The sequence below is a fragment of the Nannobrachium achirus genome, assembly GCF_963921795.1.
Source record: "Nannobrachium achirus genome assembly, chromosome: 14".
Lineage (NCBI taxonomy): Eukaryota > Metazoa > Chordata > Actinopteri > Myctophiformes > Myctophidae > Nannobrachium > Nannobrachium achirus.
In genome coordinates this window covers 452,796-474,786 of record NC_137821.1, presented here as the reverse complement: position 1 = coordinate 474,786, position 21,991 = coordinate 452,796, and the positions used below count along the sequence as shown (strand labels likewise).

Sequence of the window (21,991 nt, the reverse complement as noted above, 5' to 3'; positions counted from 1 at the left end):
GGTTACCTTCTGGTCTGTACTGTGTTACTATGGTAACATGATGGTTGTCATGGTCACCTTCTGGTCTGTACTGTGTTACTACCATATATGGTGTTACCTTCTGGTCTGTACTGTGTTACTATGGTAACATGATGGTTGTCATGGTTACCTTCTGGTCTGTACTGTGTTACTACCATATATGGTGTTACCTTCTGGTCTGTACTGTGTTACTATGGTAACCGTCTGTCCAGCGTTCTTCAGAGCGGCCGCTGCTTGCTCATGGGTCGCATGTCTGAGATCTGAACCATTGACCTGTCAATCACACACACACACACACACACACACACACACACAGACACACACAGACACAGACACACACAGACAGACAGACAGACAGACAGACAGACAGACAGACAGACAGACAGACAGACAGACAGACAGACAGACAGACACGTATATTGTATAATGGTTGTCTATTAGGTGTGTATAGAATATTTACACTAATAATCTGGTCTCCTTTATAAAGTTGTCCAGTTAGGTCAGCTGGTCCTCTATATAGATGGTATATATATATATATATATATATATATATATATATATATATATATATATATATATAATATGTATTAATATTTACACTAATAATCTGGTCTCCCTTGTACAGTTGTCCAGTCAGATCAGCTGGTCCTCCCGCCAGGATGAAGGAGATGAAGATTCCTTCTCCATCTTCTCCTCCTACGATGTTGAAACCAAGGCCTGAAGAGCCGCGATGCACCATCACCCTGCGCACGTCCCTACACAAACACACACACACGCACGCACGCACGCACGCACGCACGCACGCACGCACGCACACACACACACACACACACACACACACACACACACACACACACACACACACACTTGTTTTTTTTATCTGGAGTAGGGTCATCATCTCAAACTACAAGGTTAATCTCCCTATCCTGGCGTAACCAGACCGACCTGCCACCCTAACCCTAACCCTAACCCTAACCCTAACCAGACCGACCTGCCATTGCAAAGAGAAGTTGTCCTTCAGGCCAGATCAGTTGTTCAAAGATTGCATGGCTCACAAGTCGTGAGGAACCAACCGGGGCTCAGTATGCAAATGCTGGGCGTCATTAGGGTGACCAGATGTCCACCTTTGGGTGGGACAGTCCCACATTTCCCTGACTTTTCAGGCGTCCCCCAAATTGAGACGCTGTCCCACATTGTGACTGTCAGGCTCTAATAAATCAAGCTAGTATGGACACTTTTATTTTGTTGAGAGACAAACTTCAAAGGAGCCGCAGCAGCATCGTTGATCTAAACTTCTCTTCTTCTCTGCTTCTCTTCATATGTTATCCCGAATTCTGCACCCAAGATACCCAGAAATAGGGCAAATTCTACAACGAGTTGAGCGAACCAGTTCATTGAAGTGATACGACTATAGCCTATGACATCAAGGAATTTTAAGAAATAAGTTGCTATAACTCCATCGCCCGCCCGTCCCACATTGTCCCACACAAGCGGTACTTCTGTCCCTCAAATGAACAATTTGGATCTGGTCACCCTAGGCGTCATCAACGCCCACTTTTATGCCCGTCACGCACTGCGTGCAGAAACCAAGTCGCGCTGCTATTGGTGCATCAAAGGTGCATGTGTTGCGGGCCTGTAGAGTCAGACCTGTTGTTTGCAGCACCATAGTAACATTGTCTGGGTTTCCCAAAGTGATTTTATCGTAGCTCACACATGGTCGTAGAGACCGAGCCCTGACCGTCATGTTCCTGTGTTTACATGAGTTCAGGCAGAGAGACTTATTTAACCTCCAACACCAACATTCACATTTCACAAAGTCCTTAATGAAGTCTCACTCCTGTCTAAATACGGTACGGCATTCTATGGGGCTTTTAAGCCGTGACATCATTTTGTAGTCAGACCTCCAAGCAGATTTATGGTCAATATCTGTCCCTCGCTATTTCAACAGATCTGAGACAAAAATAACGACTAAAGTATAATCCTACCACTTTCCTTTCAACAACCTACATGTGTATGTGTATGTGTATGTGTATGTGTATGTACATGTACTGTACATGTACATGTACATGTACATGTACATGTACATGTACAGTACATGTACAGTACATGTACATGTACATGTACAGTACATGTACATGTACATGTACATGATGGGAGCGAGCTACAGGCTGCTACAGGTGCAGCTCTCCACCAATGAGTGGACAGGTTGTCAGAGTGAATGGGTACCAGCTACTGTAACTGTAATGTAATGTACAGTTACAGCTACTGTAACTGTAATGTAATGTACAGTTACAGCTACTGTAACTGTAATGTAATGTACAGTTACAGCTACAGTAACTGTAATGTAATGTACAGTTACAGCTACTGTAACTGTAATGTAATGTACAGTTACAGCTACTGTAACTGTAATGTAATGTACAGTTACAGCTACAGTAACTGTAATGTAATGTACAGTTACAGCTACTGTAACTGTAATGTAAATCTGACAAGCTGCTCCTCATTACGGCCAAGCTAAAGTAATGACAATAATAATGATTATCAATAAAAATAAAATAATTACCTGGAGTAATAATAATGATTATCTGGAGTAATAAAATAATTACCTGGAGTAATAAAATAATTACCTGGAGTAATAATAACAATAATAATGATTATCAATAAAAATAATAAATTACCTGGAGTAATAATAATGATTATCAATAAAAATAATAAATTACCTGGAGTAATAATGATATAATAATAATATAATAATAATTACCTGGAGTAATAAAATAAATTACCTGGAGTAATAAAATAAATTACCTGGAGTAATCGTCATCTCCCATCAGGCCTCTGGAAATCGGGGAGTATCGCCGTGGCGAGGGAGGGGGAAGGGCTTGTGGGTAATCTGACAAATAATCTGCCTCCATGTAGGCTGCAACAAACACCAACACAAGATACACAAAACATACACAACATCAAATAATCTGCCTCCATGTAGGCTGCAACAAACACCAACACAAGATACACAAAACATACACAACATCAAATAATCTGCCTCCATGTAGGCTGCAACAAACACCAACACAAGATACACAAAACATACACAACATCAAATAATCTGCCTCCATGTAGGCTGCAACAAACACCAACACAAGATACACAAAACATACACAACATCAAATAATCTGCCTCCATGTAGGCTGCAACAAACAACAACACAAGATACACAAAACATACACAACACCAGCATACATACACAACAGTCCAAGTTTTCATTCACTCGTCTCGTCTCCAGTCCAAGTTTTCATTGACTCGGTCTCATCTCGCCCGTCATTTTAATCTTGACTCGATGTGGGACTCTTCCCCCACCGAGTCCCATTCACATTAACAGTATAAACATTATTATACCCATATATTATACCCATATATTATACCCATATATTATACCCATATCAAGAGGAGCATTATAAGAGAGCTGTCTGGTGCTTTTCATTGATGAATTACTAGATGATGATGATGTGTAAATGGTTAGTAAGAAAACCCATACTTTGATGTTAAATCATGTCCTGAGAACCCCATAACCCTAACCCTAACCCTAGAACCCCATGACGTCATACATAGATCTATATTCTTCCATCTACAACTTTTTGTGGTCACATGTTCAGATACTGGATTCTGATTGGCTTAAAACAGTGGTAAATCAGTCACATGGACCCCGCCCACTGTTGTGTTGCAGTTGTATAACTAAATAACCTTGCAAGTTACAACTGTGTTTTCTTTCATTTAGATGGTAGAAGTGGTAGAAAAGCAATTTACCATTCGAGGGTTGTGTGGCACAACCCTGAAACAGTGGTAAATCAGCCAACAACCCACTCCCTCTCATGGCTTACTTTTACCCTCAAAGTGCACCAGAGTAAATCGTTTAACTTACAGATGCATAGAAAACCAGCCAGACCATCTGCTACGTCACCTCCCCTCCCTCTCCTCTCTCTCCATGTTTGGAGTCTCTGCTACGTCACCTCCCCTCCCTCTCCTCTCTCTCCATGTTTGGAGTCTCTGCTACGTCACCTCCCCTCCCTCTCCTCTCTCTCCATGTTTGGAGTCTCTGCTACGTCACCTCCCCTCCCTCTCCTCTCTCTCCATGTTTGGAGTCTCTGCTACGTCCCCCCCCCCCCCCCCTCTCCTCTCCCTCCATGTTTGGAGTCTCTGCTACGTCACCCCCCCCCCCCCCCCCCCTCTCCTCTCTCTCCATGTTTGGAGTCTCTGCTACGTCACCTCCCCTCCCTCTCCTCTCTCTCCATGTTTGGAGTCTCTGCTACGTCACCTCCCTCTCCTCTCTCTCCATGTTTGGAGTCTCTGCTACGTCACCTCCCTCTCCTCTCTCTCCATGTTTGGAGTCTCTGCTACGTCACCTCCCCTCCCTCTCCTCTCTCTCCATGTTTGGAGTCTCTGCTACGTCACCTCACCTCCCTCTCCTCTCTCTCCATGTTTGGAGTCTCTGCTACGTCACCTCACCTCCCTCTCCTCTCTCTCCATGTTTGGAGTCTCTGCTACGTCACCTCACCTCCCTCTCCTCTCTCTCCATGTTTGGAGTCTCTGCTACGTCACCTCACCTCCCTCTCCTCTCTCTCCATGTTTGGAGTCTCTGCTACGTCACCTCCCTCTCCTCTCTCTCCATGTTTGGAGTCTCTGCTACGTCACCTCCCTCTCCTCTCTCTCCATGTTTGGAGTCTCTGCTACGTCACCTCCCTCTCCTCTCTCTCCATGTTTGGAGTCTCTGCTACGTCACCTCCCCTCCCTCTCCTCTCTCTCCATGTTTGGAGTCTCTGCTACGTCACCTCCCCCCCCCCCCCCCCCCGACAACACTACACAATACTCTAATGATGTGTGTGTGTGTGTGTGTGTGTGTGTGTGTGTGTGTGTGTGTGTGTGTGTTTCTGTGTGTGTGTACGTACAGGTGAGGTCGGGGGGGCTGTATCTCTCGGGGTGGGGGGGGAACATGGAGGTGGGCGTGGCCACCTTCAGGTAGACGACCTCCGACGTGTTCTTTAAGGCGATGACGGCGTCTTCATGAAGAACCTCCTCTAGACACACATTATTCACCTGCACACGCGCGCACACACACACACACACACACACACACACACACACACACACACACACACACACACACACACACACACACACACACACACACAGAGTATCAGTGCAGTTTGTAATTGTCATAGTTATGCTTATTGTAATGTGAGTCTCTTCTGTTTTTCTGTCATGAAACTACCTTTTCCTATTCAATGTTGAGCCAGCAGAAGTTATTTTATATGACATCTTCCCTGAACCCTCCTTCATTCATTTACTAACAAGTTAATTCATTAATTCTCCCACAGAGCAGTCTGTCACCTCATACCACCATCTTACCCACAATGCATCTCAAGTGGTCTATTTAAGAGTTCCCTGTTATATGTTCATTCTAGGTGTTTAGCTGTTACTACTGGTTGTGCAGCTGTAAGGGTTAAAATCATTGCAATAAATGGTATGGTTAATGTAAATAATGGTGTGTTTAATCCTCAGCTGAAGTATATTAAATAACCTCTATTCTGTCTCCTATGTGTAGTGTGTAGAGGTATTGTTAATAGTTAAACAGTAAGGTATTGTGTAGTATATTTACTTACAGCCAGTATTCTGTCTCCTATGTGTAGTGTGTTTAGAAGCTATTATTAACACTTAAACAGTAAGATTAGGTTAGGTAGGTAGTGTATAGTGTATTTATTAACAGTTAAACAGTAAGGTTAGGTTAGGTAGGTAGTGTATAGTGTATTTATTAACAGTTAAACAGTAAGGTTAGGGTAGGTAGGTAGTGTATAGTGTATTTATTAACAGTTAAACAGTAAGGTTAGGGTAGGTAGGTAGTGTATAGTGTATTTATTAACAGTTAAACAGTAAGGTTAGGGTAGGTAGGTAGTGTATAGTGTATTTATTAACAGTTAAACAGTAAGGTTAGGGTAGGTAGGTAGTGTATAGTGTATTTATTAACAGTTAAACAGTAAGGTTAGGGTAGGTAGGTAGGTAGTGTATAGTGTATTTATTAACAGTTAAACAGTAAGGTTAGGGTAGGTAGGTAGTGTATAGTGTATTTATTAACAGTTAAACAGTAAGGTGAGGTTAGGTAGGTAGTGTATAGTGTATTTATTAACAGTTAAACAGTAAGGTTAGGGTAGGTATGTAGTGTATAGTGTATTTATTAACAGTTAAACAGTAAGGTTAGGTTAGGTAGGTAGTGTATAGTGTATTTATTAACAGTTAAACAGTAAGGTTAGGGTAGGTATGTAGTGTATAGTGTATTTATTAACAGTTAAACAGTAAGGTTAGGTTAGGTAGGTAGTGTATAGTGTATTTATTAACAGTTAAACAGTAAGGTTAGGGTAGGTTAGGTAGGTAGTGTATAGTGTATTTATTAACAGTTAAACAGTAAGGTTAGGTTAGGTAGGTAGTGTATAGTGTATTTATTAACAGTTAAAAAGTAAGGTTAGGGTAGGTAGGTAGTGTTAGTGTATTTATTAACAGTTAAACAGCAAGGTGTACTTACAGCCAGTATTGTGCCTCCTGTGTGTAGTGTTAGAGGTATTGTTAACAGTTAAACAAGGTATTGTGTAGTGTATTTACTCACAGCCAGTATTTTGTCCCCTATCTGTAGCCGTCCGTCTCTGTGGGCGGAGCCTCCTTCTATGATCTTTGTGACGAAGATGCTGCTGTCGTTTGGAACGTGTTGGTTCCCCACTCCCCCCGCGATGGAGAACCCTAACCCTGTATAATACAATAACACCACATACACACTGATTAAAACAAAACATGTACACAATGTTATATACACAACAACGTGTTGGTTCCCCACTCCCCCCGCGATGGAGAACCCTAACCCTGTATAATACCAGTAAGACTCCCTAATCGGGAGATAAGCGACCGTCAGGTCGCAGCGTGATTTTAGGCCAAAATGTGTAGAAGTGTGGAAAAATGTGATGGTGGCGCTATATGGGACAGATGCATGTTGATGAGATGAGTGTAGCCATACTGTGTACCGATTTGTGTGACTTTAGGGCAAAATCTGTAGGAGCAGTGTCCAAAAATGTGTTTGAAAAAATCTGCCTGATGGTGGCACTATATGGGACAGATCCATTTTGATGATATGCGTGTAGACATGGTGTGTAGCAATTTGCGTGATTTTAGGAAAAAATCTGTAGGAGCAGTGTCCAAAAATGTGTTTTAAAAAATCGGCCTGAAGGTGGCGCTAAATGGGACAGATCCATGTTGATGACATCAGTGTAGAGCAAGTGTGTACCGATTTGCGTGATTTTAGGGCAAAATTTGTAGGAGCAGTGTCCAAAAATGTGTTTAAAAAAATCGGCCTGATGGTGGCACTATATGGGACAGATCCATGTTGATGACATCAGTGTAGAGCAAGTGTGTACCGATTTGCGTGATTTTAGGGCAAAATTTGTAGGAGCAGTGTCCAAAAATTTGTTTTAAAAAATCGGCCTGAAGGTGGCGCTAAATGGGACATATCCATGTTGATGAGATGAGTGTAGACATACTGTGTACCGATTTGCGTGATTTTAGGGCAAAAATTGTAGGAGCAGCGTCCAAAAATGTGTTTTTCAAGAATCAGCCTCATGGTGGCGCTAGAAGAGGGCCATGTGAGAATTGATGGGTGGAGGTTGTGGTTTGGCAGGCAAGGAGTAAGTGTGCAAAATTTGGCATGGATCGGGGCAACGATTGCGGAGATATGAGGAGGGCAAAAGTGTGACGTGTGACGTGTGACGTGTGACGGAGGGACAGACGGACGGACAGACAGCCGGTGGAGGTTTTGGTAGTAAGTGCGACCTGACGGTCGCAACAATACAATGTTATAATGTTATATACACTGCAACGTGTTGGTTCCCCACTCTGCCTGCTATGGAGAACCCTAGACCTACACACCACACATAAACACTGATTAAAACATGTACACAATGTTATATACACAACAACGTGTTGGTTGCGTTTGTTGTCTCTTTTTGGTTGGTGCATCGCTATGATCGGTATGCCCGAAACTGAAGGTTCTGTGGTGCAAAAACTAAGTGCGATTAAAATGCGTTAATGTTTTTAATCGCGTTAATTTTCTGTAATTAATTAATCGCAATTAATCAGTTAAAGTCCCAGCCTTAATATATATATATATATATATATATATATACCAGTAAGACTCCCTAATCGGGAGATAAGCGACCGTAGGTGGCTTATCTCCACAAATAGGGCAAAAATTTGTTTTTCCAAAATCTTCCTGATCCATGTTGATGACATGAGTGTAGACATGCTGTGTAGTGATATTCGTGATTTTAGGGAAACTGTAGGAGCAGTGTCCAAAAATGTGTTTTAAAAATCGGCCTGAAGGTGGCGCTAGAATAGGGCCATGTGAGAAATGAGGGGTGGGGTCTCCGCGTTGCCTTGGCGGACGAATAGGTACCGGCCCCGGCTCTCCCGGACGCTCCTAGCCCGAGTTACGGCATTTTATGTGCGCTGCAGTGGCAAGGGGTCCTCCACTGGGGGCGCCACCACTTTTGCATCCGTTCTGGAGCACCAGGAGTCGGTGGTCCCCGGGAATTCCCCGTGAGCAGCCCCGTTGGGGTGGTCATTTGGTAATTTTTGCACATTTGGTCATTTTTTACATCTGGGGGTCCACCAGGGACCTGGGGGTCCCTGGGGCTCCGGGGGTCCTTGGAGGTTGTAGTTTGGCAGGCAAGGAGTGTGTGTGTAAAATCTTGCATGGATCGGGTCAACGGGTGCGGAGATATAAGCAGGGAAAAAGTGTGACGTGTGACGTGTGAGCACATTTGGTCATTTTTTACATCTGGGGGTCCCCCAGCTGGGGCTCCGGGGGTCCTTGGAGGTTGTAGTTTGGCAGTCAAGGAGTGTGCATTATATACATTATGCTACATGCTACATGCTAACCTTTGGGTCCTTTGATGAGTTTGATGGTATATATATTATACGTTATGCTACATGCTACATGCTAACCTTTGGGTCCTTTGATGAGTTTGATGGTATATATATTATATACGTTATGCTACATGCTACATGCTAACCTTTGGGTCCTTTGATGAGTTTGATGGTCATCACTCTGTCGGCGACGCCCCGCCTCCTCAGGACGTACAGCCTGACCACTGGCCCCGCCTCTTTCAGCGCCTCCACGGCGATGGAGTGAGTGACCTCACGCACGTCCACGTCGTTGACCAATACGATGCTGTCGTTCACTCTGCAGGAAGTGATGTAACAGGAAGTGATGTCATTAATGCTGTCACCACAGTGCATCTACGGTACGTAGATGGTACCTCCTAGTGGCTTTCTCTGGACATTGCACTTTGCATACAAGAAGGCACTATTCACAGGGATGAGTGTAGCCTATATAGTATTTATTAACTCTCCTACTGCCAGATTATTTATTTATTTATTGGGTCTGGTGCCATCAAAAAGCGGCTTACCTTTGCGACGTTATAGTAGATAGACAGACATTTCTTTTTTTATTTTTTTTTATTTTTTTTGATTGTGCAATAGTGCACTTTGGTCTGCCAGGCAGCAGAGGGCGGCCTCATGCGAGAATGAATGTGAATTGTCCTGCTATGTGTTGCCGTACATTCAGAGCAGTCACTGGCTACAGAGCCTCCGGGCCAGAGGAAATCAACAAGGAAGTGAAATGGTCTCCGTTGATCTTAACGCATAATGGATTTTTTACACCATCACCGCGGAAAATGTGTTTACAGTACACGGCCGCGCGACCCCTCATCAGCTTACAGTCATCAGACGAACGAACCGAACGAGCACCGTATTGGCATCGAGGTTCTGTAAAAAATGGGGCGAACGTTAACGTTCAAAGCGTGGGGAGAGTTAACAGTTAAACAGTAAGGTGTATTTATTAACAGTTAAACAGTAAGGTGTATTTATTAACAGTTAAACAGTAAGGTGTATTTATTAACAGTTAAACAGTAAGGTGTATTTATTAACAGTTAAACAGTAAGGTGTATTTATTAACAGTTAAACAGTAAGGTGTATTTATTAACAGTTAAACAGTAAGGTGTTTTTATTAACAGTTAAACAGTAAGGTGTTTTTACCTCAGCCTCCCGTCCTGAGCGGCTGCTCCTCCCTGGATGATCTTAGTGATGAAGATGGAAGGATCGTCGCCGATGTGAGGATTATCAGTTCCTCCTGCGATGGAGAAGCCTAGTCCTGAGTTACCCTGAGTACACACCACACATAGACAACCATTATACAATGTACACACTGTTATATGCACACTACCACATACACACCCATTATACAGTGTACACAATGTTATATACACACTACTACACACTACCCCATACACACCCATTATACAATGTACACACTGTTATATAACACAGTATGGAGGAGGAGCTTAAACAGTGTTCAAGTATGATACAGTTCAAAAAAAGGTATAAAGAAAGCATTATAAAGAGGTACAGAGGTGAAGAGACTCAGTAATAACTTAGAGTATATAATGTTTTGCAGATGTGTATGTATGTATGTATGTATGCAAGTATGTATGTATGTATGTATGTATGTATGTATGTATGTATGTATGTATGTATGTATGTATGTATGTATGTATTATGTGTGTGTGTGTGCATGTATGTATGTATGTATGTATGTATGTATGTATGTATGTATGTATGTATGTATGTATGTATGTATGTGTGTATGTATGTATGTATGTATGTATGTATGTATGTATGTATGTGTGTGTGTATGTATGTATGGACGTGCGTGGGTGCGCGCGTGCGTACGTATGTACATGCGTATGTATGTATGTATGTATGTATGTACTGTATGTATGTAGTATATGTAGACTACATTTTTATTTAGGGACGACTTCTTTTGCTTTTGAAGAATTATATGAAAAATCATGAGTTTATAGACATTTATACCATTTATGGTATATGCGATACAGAAATCAAAGGATGACGTTAAAGTAAGATGGGGTAGGATTAAATAAGTTTTATACTTCTTCCTACTCCCTTTTGAACATGGAAAATCAGTTGTTGTTGCCAGTGAGGCTTGTTTTGACTTGCTTTGTAACTTTAATTTTAAATTAATTATATTTCTTTTTAACTTTGTCAATTTTTTTTTTAACATGTTCAAAATAAAGACTTTCATTCATTCATTCATATACACACTACACACTACCACATACACACCCATTATACAATGTACACAATGTTATTGCGACCGTCAGGTCGCACTTACTACCAAAACCTCCACCGGCTGTCTGTCTGTCCGTCCGTCTGTCCCTCCGTCACACGTCACACGTCACACTTTTGCCCTGCTCATATCTCCGCAACCGTTGCCCCGATCCATGCCAAATTTTGCACACATACTCCTTGCCTGCCAGACTACCCCCGGAGCTCCAGGTCCCTGGGGGATCCCCAGGTGTAAAAAAAATGACCAAATGTGCAAAAATTACCAAATCACCACCCCAACGGGGCTGCTCACGGGGAATTCCCGGGGACCACCGACTCCTGGTGCTCCAGAACGGATGCAAAAGTGGTGACGCCCCCAGTCGAGGACCCCCTACACTGCAGCTCACATAAAATGCCGTAACTCGGGCTAGGAGCGTCCGGGAGAGCCGGGGCCGGTACCTATTCATCCGCCTCGGTGGCGCGGAGACCCCACCCCTCATTTCTCACATGGCCCTCTTCTAGCGCCACCATGAGGCCGATTCTTGCAAAACACATTTTTGGACACTGCTCCTACAATTTTTGCCCTAAAATCATGCAAATCGGTACACAGTATGTCTACACTCATGTCATCGACTTGGATCTGTCCCATATAGCGCCACCTTCAGGCCGATTTTTTAAAACACATTTTTGGACACTGCTCCTAAAATTTTTGCCCTAAAATCACGCACATCGCTACACAGTATGTCTACACTCATCTCATCAACATGGATCTGTCCCATATAGCGCCACCTTCAGGCCAATTTTTTAAAACACATTTTTGGACACTGCTCCTACAGATTTTGCCCTAAAATCACGCAAATCGCTACACAGTATGTCTACACTCATGTCATCAACATGGATCTGTCCCATATAGCGCCACCATCAAGCCGATTTTTTCAAACACATTTTTGGACACTGCTCCTACAGATTTTGCCCTAAAATCACGCAAATCGGTACACAGTATGTCTACACTCATCTCATCAACATGGATCTGTCCCATTTAGCGCCACCTTCAGGCCGATTCTTTCAAACACATTTTTGGACACTGCTCCTACAATTTTTGCCCTAAAATCACGCAAATCGGTACACACTTGCTCTACACTGATGTCATCAACATGGATCTGTCCTATTTAGCGCCACCTTCAGGCCGATTTTTTAAAACACATTTTTGGACACTGCTCCTACAGATTTTGCCCTAAAATCACGCAAATCGGTACACAGTATGGCTACACTCATCTCATCAACATGCATCTGTCCCATATAGCGCCACCATCACATTTTTCCACACTTCTACACATTTTGGCCTAAAATCACGCTGCGACCTGACAGTCGCTTATCTCCCGATTAGGGAGTCTTACTGCTATACACACTGCACATAGACAACCATTATGTTTTTGGTGCTACTGTTTATGTTGATGAATTGAATACCAAGGACCTTAATAGAAACAAGATGTTGTGATCCTTTTAGACTAAGGTCTAGTTCACACTGCTAGATATTTGCTCCCATCATGCTGTCTCCCACCACTTTTAGCGTTCGCCGTCAAAACGCCCCGATCGGACGCAAGATGGGGCTTTGCTCGTTGTGTGAGAAAGGCTCTGCAACAAGATCGTTGCTTGTTGTGTGAGAAAGGCTCTGTAAGGAGATTGTTGCTTGTTGTGTGAGAAAGGCTCTGTAAGGAGATCGTTGCTTGTTGTGTGAGAAAGGCTCTGTAAGGAGATCGTTGCTCATTGTGTGAGAAAGGCTCTGTAAGGAGATCGTTGCTTGTTGTGTGAGAAAGGCTCTGCAACGAGATCGTTGCTCGTTGTGTGAGAAAGGCTCTGAGACGAGATCGTTGCTCGTTGTGTGAGAAAGGCTCTGCAACGAGATCGTTGCTCGTTGTGTGAGAAAGGCTCTGCAACGAGATCGTTGCTCGTTGTGTGAGAAAGGCTCTGCAACGAGATCATTGCTCGTTGTGTGAGAAAGGCTCTGCAACGAGATCGTTGCTCGTTGTGTGAGAAAGGCTCTGCAACGAGATCGTTGCTCGTTGTGTGAGAAAGGCTCTGTAAGGAGATTGTTGCTCATTGTGTGAGAAAGGCTCTGCAACGAGATCGTTGCTCGTTGTGTGAGAAAGGCTCTGCAACGAGATCGTTGCTCGTGTGTGAGAAAGGCTCTGTAAGGAGATTGTTGCTCATTGTGTGAGAAAGGCTCTGAGACGAGATTGTTGCGTGATTCCAGCGCTCGGCCAGAACTCCCAGAGAACTCCCGCTTGGAGCGTGTCTTGCTCTTGCTCTCGGCAAAGGCGTCGCATCTCTCTCTCCTCCACTCTCTCTCTCTCTCTCTCTCTCTCTCTTCTCCACTCTCTCTCTCTCTCTCCCTCTCTCTCTCTCCTCCACTCTCTCTCTCTCTCTCTCTCTCCTCCACTCTCTCTCTCTCTCTCTCTCTCTCTCTCTCTCTCCTCCACTCTCTCTCTCTCTCTCTCTCTCTCTCTCTCTCTCCTCCACTCTCTCTCTCTCTCTCTCTCTCTCTCTCTCTCTCCTCCACTCTCTCTCTCTCTCTCTCTCTCTCTCTCTCCTCCACTCTCTCTCTCTCCCTCCCATCTGCCATCCTGCCTGCTGCAGCGTCTCTGCTGCTCTGAAGGAAGTCAAGGTCTTCAAGTAAAAGTGAGGAAGGCAGTTGCATGGAGGCCCTGAATGACATGGCCAGCCTATGGAGCTCCAACCTTCCCCGACTCATCAAACTTTGCTTCTTCTATGGCAAGGGTTTTCAAAGTGGGTGACGGGGCAACAAGAATCTGTTTGCTGGAATATTAAGAGTGAGCGAGAAAATAGCTGCCAGGAGAATGAGACTAGCAGGACACTGCTAAAGACACCAGGAGAATGAGACTAGCAGGACACTGCCAAAGACACCAGGAGAATGAGACTAGCAGGACACTGCTAAAGACACCAGGAAAATGAGACTAGCAGGACACTGCCAAAGACACCAGGAGAATGAGACCAGCAGGACACTGCTAAAGACACCAGGAGAATGAGACTAGCAGGACACTGCTAAAGACACCAGGAGAATGAGACTAGCAGGACACTGCTAAAGACACCAGGAGAATGAGACTAGCAGGACACTGCTAAAGACACCAGGAGAATGAGACTAGCAGGACACTGCTAAAGACACCAGGAGAATGAAACTAGCAGGACACTGCTAAAGACACCAGGAGAATGAGACTAGCAGGACACTGCTAAAGACACCAGGAGAATGAGACTAGCAGGACACTGCCAAAGACACCAGGAGAATGAGACTAGCAGGACACTGCCAAAGACACCAGGAGCTGCCAGCCAGTAAACTGGTGCTGTGGGAACCAACACATGGGCACCGGTCACCAGGACGTCACACACTAACAAGACGCAGGAGAACAAAGCACCAACGAACTGGCAGGATGCATGGAGGACCAGGATGACTGGAGGCGACGATGGAAGGCTGGTCTGAGGACCACCTGGAGATGTGTTGTTTTGTGCATCAAAACTAAAACAAACCATGCAGCAGCCACGCAGAAAAAAAAAAAGCAAAATAAATAAATAAATAAATAAGACAAGGACACAAGAGCAGGAGGATGGACATGGACATCTGGTGGAGACGTTATCCTCAGTGTATCGTTCCAACTTCATTCACTGAGTTTCACACAAGGAGACTTTATCCTCAGTGTATCGTTCCAACTTTATTCACTGAGTTTCACACAAACCTCCAGCAGCACACACACCAAAACATCCCTCTCTCTCTCTCGACCAATCACTGCACTTCATGCTGCTAAATGTCCATTCTCCCAACATCAACCCCTCCCATTGGACAAAACACCCAAAGGGGGGGGTGTCTCTGGTCCTGTCTACAACTCAGCTATGAATCCTGTGTGAAACAGTGTGCGATCCCTTCTCTAGGGTTAGGGTTACTCTAACCCTAACCCTGTGAAACAGTGTGCGATCCCTTCTCTAGGGTTAGGGTTACTCTAACCCTAACCCTGTGAAACAGTGTGCGATCCCTTCTCTAGGGTTAGGGGTTACTCTAACCCTAACCCTAACCCTAACCCTGTGAAACAGTGTGGGATCCCTTCTCTAGTGAAAACCACAAGGACGTTATAAGACACTGGAGTAGAGTGAAGGATCTGATGACTCCTCACTCCTCTGGTAACATATATACACTCTACACTATACATAACTCTATATATATACCCCTATACTGGAGTAGAGTGAAGGATCTGATGACTCCTCACTCCTCTGGTAACATATATACACTCTACACTATACATAACTCTATATATATACCCCTATACTGGAGTAGAGTGAAGGATCTGATGACTCCTCACTCCTCTGGTAACATATATACACTCTACACTATACATAACTCTATATATATACCCCTATACTGGAGTAGAGTGAAGGATCTGATGACTCCTCACTCCTCTGGTAACATATATACCACTCTACACTATACATAACTCTATATATATACCCCTATACTGGAGTAGAGTGAAGGATCTGATGACTCCTCACTCCTCTGGTAAACATATATACACTCTACACTATACATAACTCTATATATATACCCCTATACTGGAGTAGAGTGAAGGATCTGATGACTCCTCACTCCTCTGGTAACATATATACACTCTACACTATACATAAACTCTATATATATACCCCTATACTGGAGTAGAGTGAAGGATCTGATGACTCCTCACTCCTCTGGTAACATATATACACTCTACACTATACATAACTCTATATATATACCCCTATACTGGAGTAGAGTGAAGGATCTGATGACTCCTCACTCCTCTGGTAACATATATACACTCTACACTATACATAACTCTATATATATACCCCTATACTGGAGTAGAGTGAAGGATCTGATGACTCCTCACTCCTCTGGTAACATATATACACTCTACACTATACATAACTCTATATATATACCCCTATACTGGAGTAGAGTGAAGGATCTGATGACTCCTCACTCCTCTGGTAACATATATACACTCTACACTATACATAACTCTATATATATACCCCTATACTGGAGTAGAGTGAAGGATCTGATGACTCCTCACTCCTCTGGTAACATATATACACTCTACACTATACATAACTCTATATATATACCCCTATACTGGAGTAGAGTGAAGGATCTGATGACTCCTCATTCCTCTGGTAACATATATACACCTCTACACTATACATAACTCTATATATATACCCCTATACTGGAGTAGAGTGAAGGATCTGATGGACTCCTCACTCCTCTGGTAACATATATACACTCTACACTATACATAACTCTATATATATACCCCTATACTGGAGTAGAGTGAAGGATCTGATGACTCCTCACTCCTCTGGTAACATATATACACTCTATACACTATACATAACTCTATATATATACCCCTATACTGGAGTAGAGTGAAGGATCTGATGACTCCTCACTCCTCTGGTAACATATATACACTCTACTCACTATACATAACTCTATATATATAACCCCTATACTGAGTAGAGTGAAGGATCTGATGACTCCTCACTCCTCTGGTAACATATATACACTCTACACTATACATAACTCTATATATATACCCCTATACTGGAGTAGAGTGAAGGATCTGATGACTCCTCACTCCTCTGGTAACATATATACACTCTACACTATACATAACTCTATATATATACCCCTATACTGGAGTAGAGTGAAGGATCTGATGACTCCTCACTCCTCTGGTAACATATATACACTCTACACTATACATAACTCTATATATATACCCCTATACTGGAGTAGAGTGAAGGATCTGATGACTCCTCACTCCTCTGGTAACATATATACACTCTACACTATACATAACTCTATATATATACCCCTATACTGGAGTAGAGTGAAGGATCTGATGACTCCTCACTCCTCTGGTAACATATATACACTCTACACTATACATAACTCTATATATATACCCTATACTGGAGTAGAGTGAAGGATCTGATGACTCCTCACTCCTCTGGTAACATATATACACTCTACACTATACATAACTCTATATATATACCCCTATACTGGAGTAGAGTGAAGGATCTGATGACTCCTCACTCCTCTGGTAACATATATACACTCTGCACTATACATAACTCTATATATATACCCCTATACTGGAGTAGAGTGAAGGATCTGATGACTCCTCACTCCTCTGGTAACATATATACACTCTGCACTATACATAACTCTATATATATACCCCTATACTGGAGTAGAGTGAAGGATCTGATGACTCCTCACTCCTCTGGTAACATATATACACTCTACACTATACATAACTCTATATATCACCCCTATACTGGAGTAGAGTGAAGGATCTGATGACTCCTCACTCCTCTGGTAACATATATACACTCTACACTATACATAACTCTATATATATACCCCTATACTGGAGTAGAGTGAAGGATCTGATGACTCCTCACTCCTCTGGTAACATATATACACTCTACACTATACATAACTCTATATATATACCCCTATACTGGAGTAGAGTGAAGGATCTGATGACTCCTCACTCCTCTGGTAACATATATACACTCTACACTATACATAACTCTATATATATACCCCTATACTGGAGTAGAGTGAAGGATCTGATGACTCCTCACTCCTCTGGTAACATATATACACTCTACACTATACATAACTCTATATATATACCCCTATACTGGAGTAGAGTGAAGGATCTGATGACTCCTCACTCCTCTGGTAACATATATACACTCTACACTATACATAACTCTATATATATACCCCTATACTGGAGTAGAGTGAAGGATCTGATGACTCCTCACTCCTCTGGTAACATATATACACTCTACACTATACATAACTCTATATATATACCCCTATTACTGGAGTAGAGTGAAGGATCTGATGACTCCTCACTCCTCTGGTAACATATATACACTCTACACTATACATAACTCTATATATTACCCCTATACTGGAGTAGAGTGAAGGATCTGATGACTCCTCACTCCTCTGGTAACATATATACACTCTACACTATACATAACTCTATATATATACCCCTATACTGGAGTAGAGTGAAGGATCTGATGACTCCTCACTCCTCTGGTAACATATATACACTCTACACTATACATAACTCTATATATATACCCCTATACTGGAGTAGAGTGAAGGATCTGATGACTCCTCACTCCTCTGGTAACATATATACACTCTACACTATACATAACTCTATATATATATACCCCTATACTGGAGTAGAGTGAAGGATCTGATGACTCCTCACTCCTCTGGTAACATATATACACTCTACACTATACATAACTCTATATATATACCCCTATACTGGAGTAGAGTGAAGGATCTGATGACTCCTCACTCCTCTGGTAACATATATACACTCTGCACTATACATAACTCTATATATATACCCCTATACTGGAGTAGAGTGAAGGATCTGATGACTCCTCACTCCTCTGGTAACATATATACACTCTACACTATACATAACTCTATATATATACCCCTATACTGGAGTAGAGTGAAGGATCTGATGACTCCTCACTCCTCTGGTAACATATATACACTCTACACACTATACATAACTCTATATATATACCCCTATACTGTAGTAGAGTGAAGGATCTGATGACTCCTCACTCCTCTGGTAACATATATACACTCTACACTATACATAACTCTATATATATACCCCTATACTGGAGTAGAGTGAAGGATCTGATGACTCCTCACTCCTCTGGTAACATATATACACTCTACACTATACATAACTCTATATATATACCCTATACTGGAGTAGAGTGAAGGATCTGATGACTCCTCACTCCTCTGGTAACATATATACACTCTACACTATACATAACTCTATATATATACCCCCTATACTGGAGTAGAGTGAAGGATCTGATGACTCCTCACTCCTCTGGTAACATATATACACTCTACACTATACATAACTCTATATATATACCCCTATACTGGAGTAGAGTGAAGGATCTGATGACTCCTCACTCCTCTGGTAACATATATACACTCTACACTATACATAACTCTATATATATACCCCTATACTGGAGTAGAGTGAAGGATCTGATGACTCCTCACTCCTCTGGTAACATATATACACTCTACACTATACATAACTCTATATATATACCCCTATACTGGAGTAGAGTGAAGGATCTGATGACTCCTCACTCCTCTGGTAACATATATACACTCTACACTATACATAACTCTATATATACCCCTATACTGGAGTAGAGTGAAGGATCTGATGACTCCTCACTCCTCTGGTAACATATATACACTCTACACTATACATAACTCTATATATATACCCCTATACTGGAGTAGAGTGAAGGATCTGATGACTCCTCACTCCTCTGGTAACATAATACACTCTGCACTATACATAACTCTATATATATACCCCTATACTGGAGTAGAGTGAAGGATCTGATGACTCCTCACTCCTCTGGTAACATATATACACTCTACACTATACATAACTCTATAATATACCCCTATACTGGAGTAGAGTGAAGGATCTGATGACTCCTCACTCCTCTGGTAACATATATACACTCTACACTCTATACATAACTCTATATATATACCCCCTATACTGGAGTAGAGTGAAGGATCTGATGACTCCTCACTCCTCTGGTAACATATATACACTCTACACTATACATAACTCTATATATATACCCCTATACTGGAGTAGAGTGAAGGATCTGATGACTCCTCACTCCTCTGGTAACATATATACACTCTACACTATACATAACTCTATATATATAACCCCTATACTGGAGTAGAGTGAAGGATCTGATGACTCCTCACTCCTCTGGTAACATATATACACTCTACACTATACATAACTCTATATATATACCCCTATACTGGAGTAGAGTGAAGGATCTGATGACTCCTCACTCCTCTGGTAACATATATACACTCTACACTATACATAACTCTATATATATACCCCCTATACTGGAGTAGAGTGAAGGATCTGATGACTCCTCACTCCTCTGGTAACATATATACACTCTACACTATACATAACTCTATATATATACCCCTATACTGGAGTAGAGTGAAGGATCTGATGACTCCTCACTCCTCTGGTAACATATATACACTCTACACTATACATAACTCTATATATATACCCCTATACTGGAGTAGAGTGAAGGATCTGATGACTCCTCACTCCTCTGGTAACATATATACACTCTACACTATACATAACTCTATATATATACCCCTATACTGGAGTAGAGTGAAGGATCTGATGACTCCTCACTCCTCTGGTAACATATATACACTCTACACTATACATAACTCTATATATATACCCCTATACTGGAGTAGAGTGAAGGATCTGATGACTCCTCACTTCCTCTGGTAACATATATACACTCTACACTATACATAACTCTATATATATACCCCTATACTGGAGTAGAGTGAAGGATCTGATGACTCCTCACTCCTCTGGTAACATATATACACTCTACACTATACATAACTCTATATATATACCCCTATACTGGAGTAGAGTGAAGGATCTGATGACTCCTCACTCCTCTGGTAACATATATACACTCTACACTATACATAACTCTATATATATACCCCTATACTGAGTAGAGTGAAGGATCTGATGACTCCTCACTCCTCTGGTAACATATATACACTCTACACTATACATAACTCTATATATATACCCCTATACTGGAGTAGAGTGAAGGATCTGATGACTCCTCACTCCTCTGGTAACATATATACACTCTACACTATACATAACTCTATATATATACCCCTATACTGGAGTAGAGTGAAGGATCTGATGACTCCTCACTCCTCTGGTAACATATATACACTCTACACTATACATAACTCTATATATATACCCCTATACTGGAGTAGAGTGAAGGATCTGATGACTCCTCACTCCTCTGGTAACATATATACCACTCTACACTATACATAACTCTATATATATACCCCTATACTGGAGTAGAGTGAAGGATCAAACACTGCAATATGCTGGGTTAGGGTTAGGGTTCGGTCACGCACGCACCTCAGGGCTGTGTGCTCAGACCCTGCTGTACTTCCTGTACTCACATGACTGGATGATAGGGGTGTAACGATGATACGATACACATCACGATACATGGTTAACGATACGATACATGGACGATATTGGTTCATTCATGGCGATACGATACGATTCCATTCAATGCTTAAAATCGATATAGTAACTATTTAGCAAAGAAATTAAATCTGTGTAAAAACGTGTAAAAAAATAAGTTTTTATGGAAGTAAACGCTGTGATTATCTAGCAAATACATGGACATTATATTTCAACACATATGGACAAACCCGCACCTTGACATGAACACAGAGATTACACACATTTATCGATAGACCAAGAGTAGCTATAAACCCCTCTTTTTAATTTTCCCTCTTAAAATTGCCAAATACAAGGCACAAATACTTACATAGAATCAATTATTTGCATTGCAAAACGATTCGATACCGATTACTGCATTTCAAAACGATAGGACACGATACAAAGCCTAACGATATAGTAGATCATTGCAAATTAAAATCGATGTTTCGATTCAGTTACTGTATCGTTACACCCCTACTTTCAATCTATTT

At 42.1% G+C, this 21,991-nt stretch overlaps 1 protein-coding gene across 1 annotated transcript in view; it reads right to left on the bottom strand.

Moving 5' to 3' along the window:
• The window catches only part of LOC308298642 (disks large homolog 4-like), a gene marked incomplete at both ends in the record, with an annotated part of 63,734 nt that overhangs the window by 19,214 nt on the left and 22,529 nt on the right, over nucleotides 1-21,991 (bottom strand). Inside the window, 7 exons of the mRNA XM_080742285.1 lie at nucleotides 189-291; nucleotides 617-773; nucleotides 2,821-2,932; nucleotides 4,956-5,103; nucleotides 6,665-6,801; nucleotides 9,117-9,286; nucleotides 10,141-10,265. Coding sequence (XP_080598411.1) covers nucleotides 189-291; nucleotides 617-773; nucleotides 2,821-2,932; nucleotides 4,956-5,103; nucleotides 6,665-6,801; nucleotides 9,117-9,286; nucleotides 10,141-10,265 — 952 coding nt within the window. The remainder of the gene's footprint in view (nucleotides 1-188; nucleotides 292-616; nucleotides 774-2,820; nucleotides 2,933-4,955; nucleotides 5,104-6,664; nucleotides 6,802-9,116; nucleotides 9,287-10,140; nucleotides 10,266-21,991) is intronic.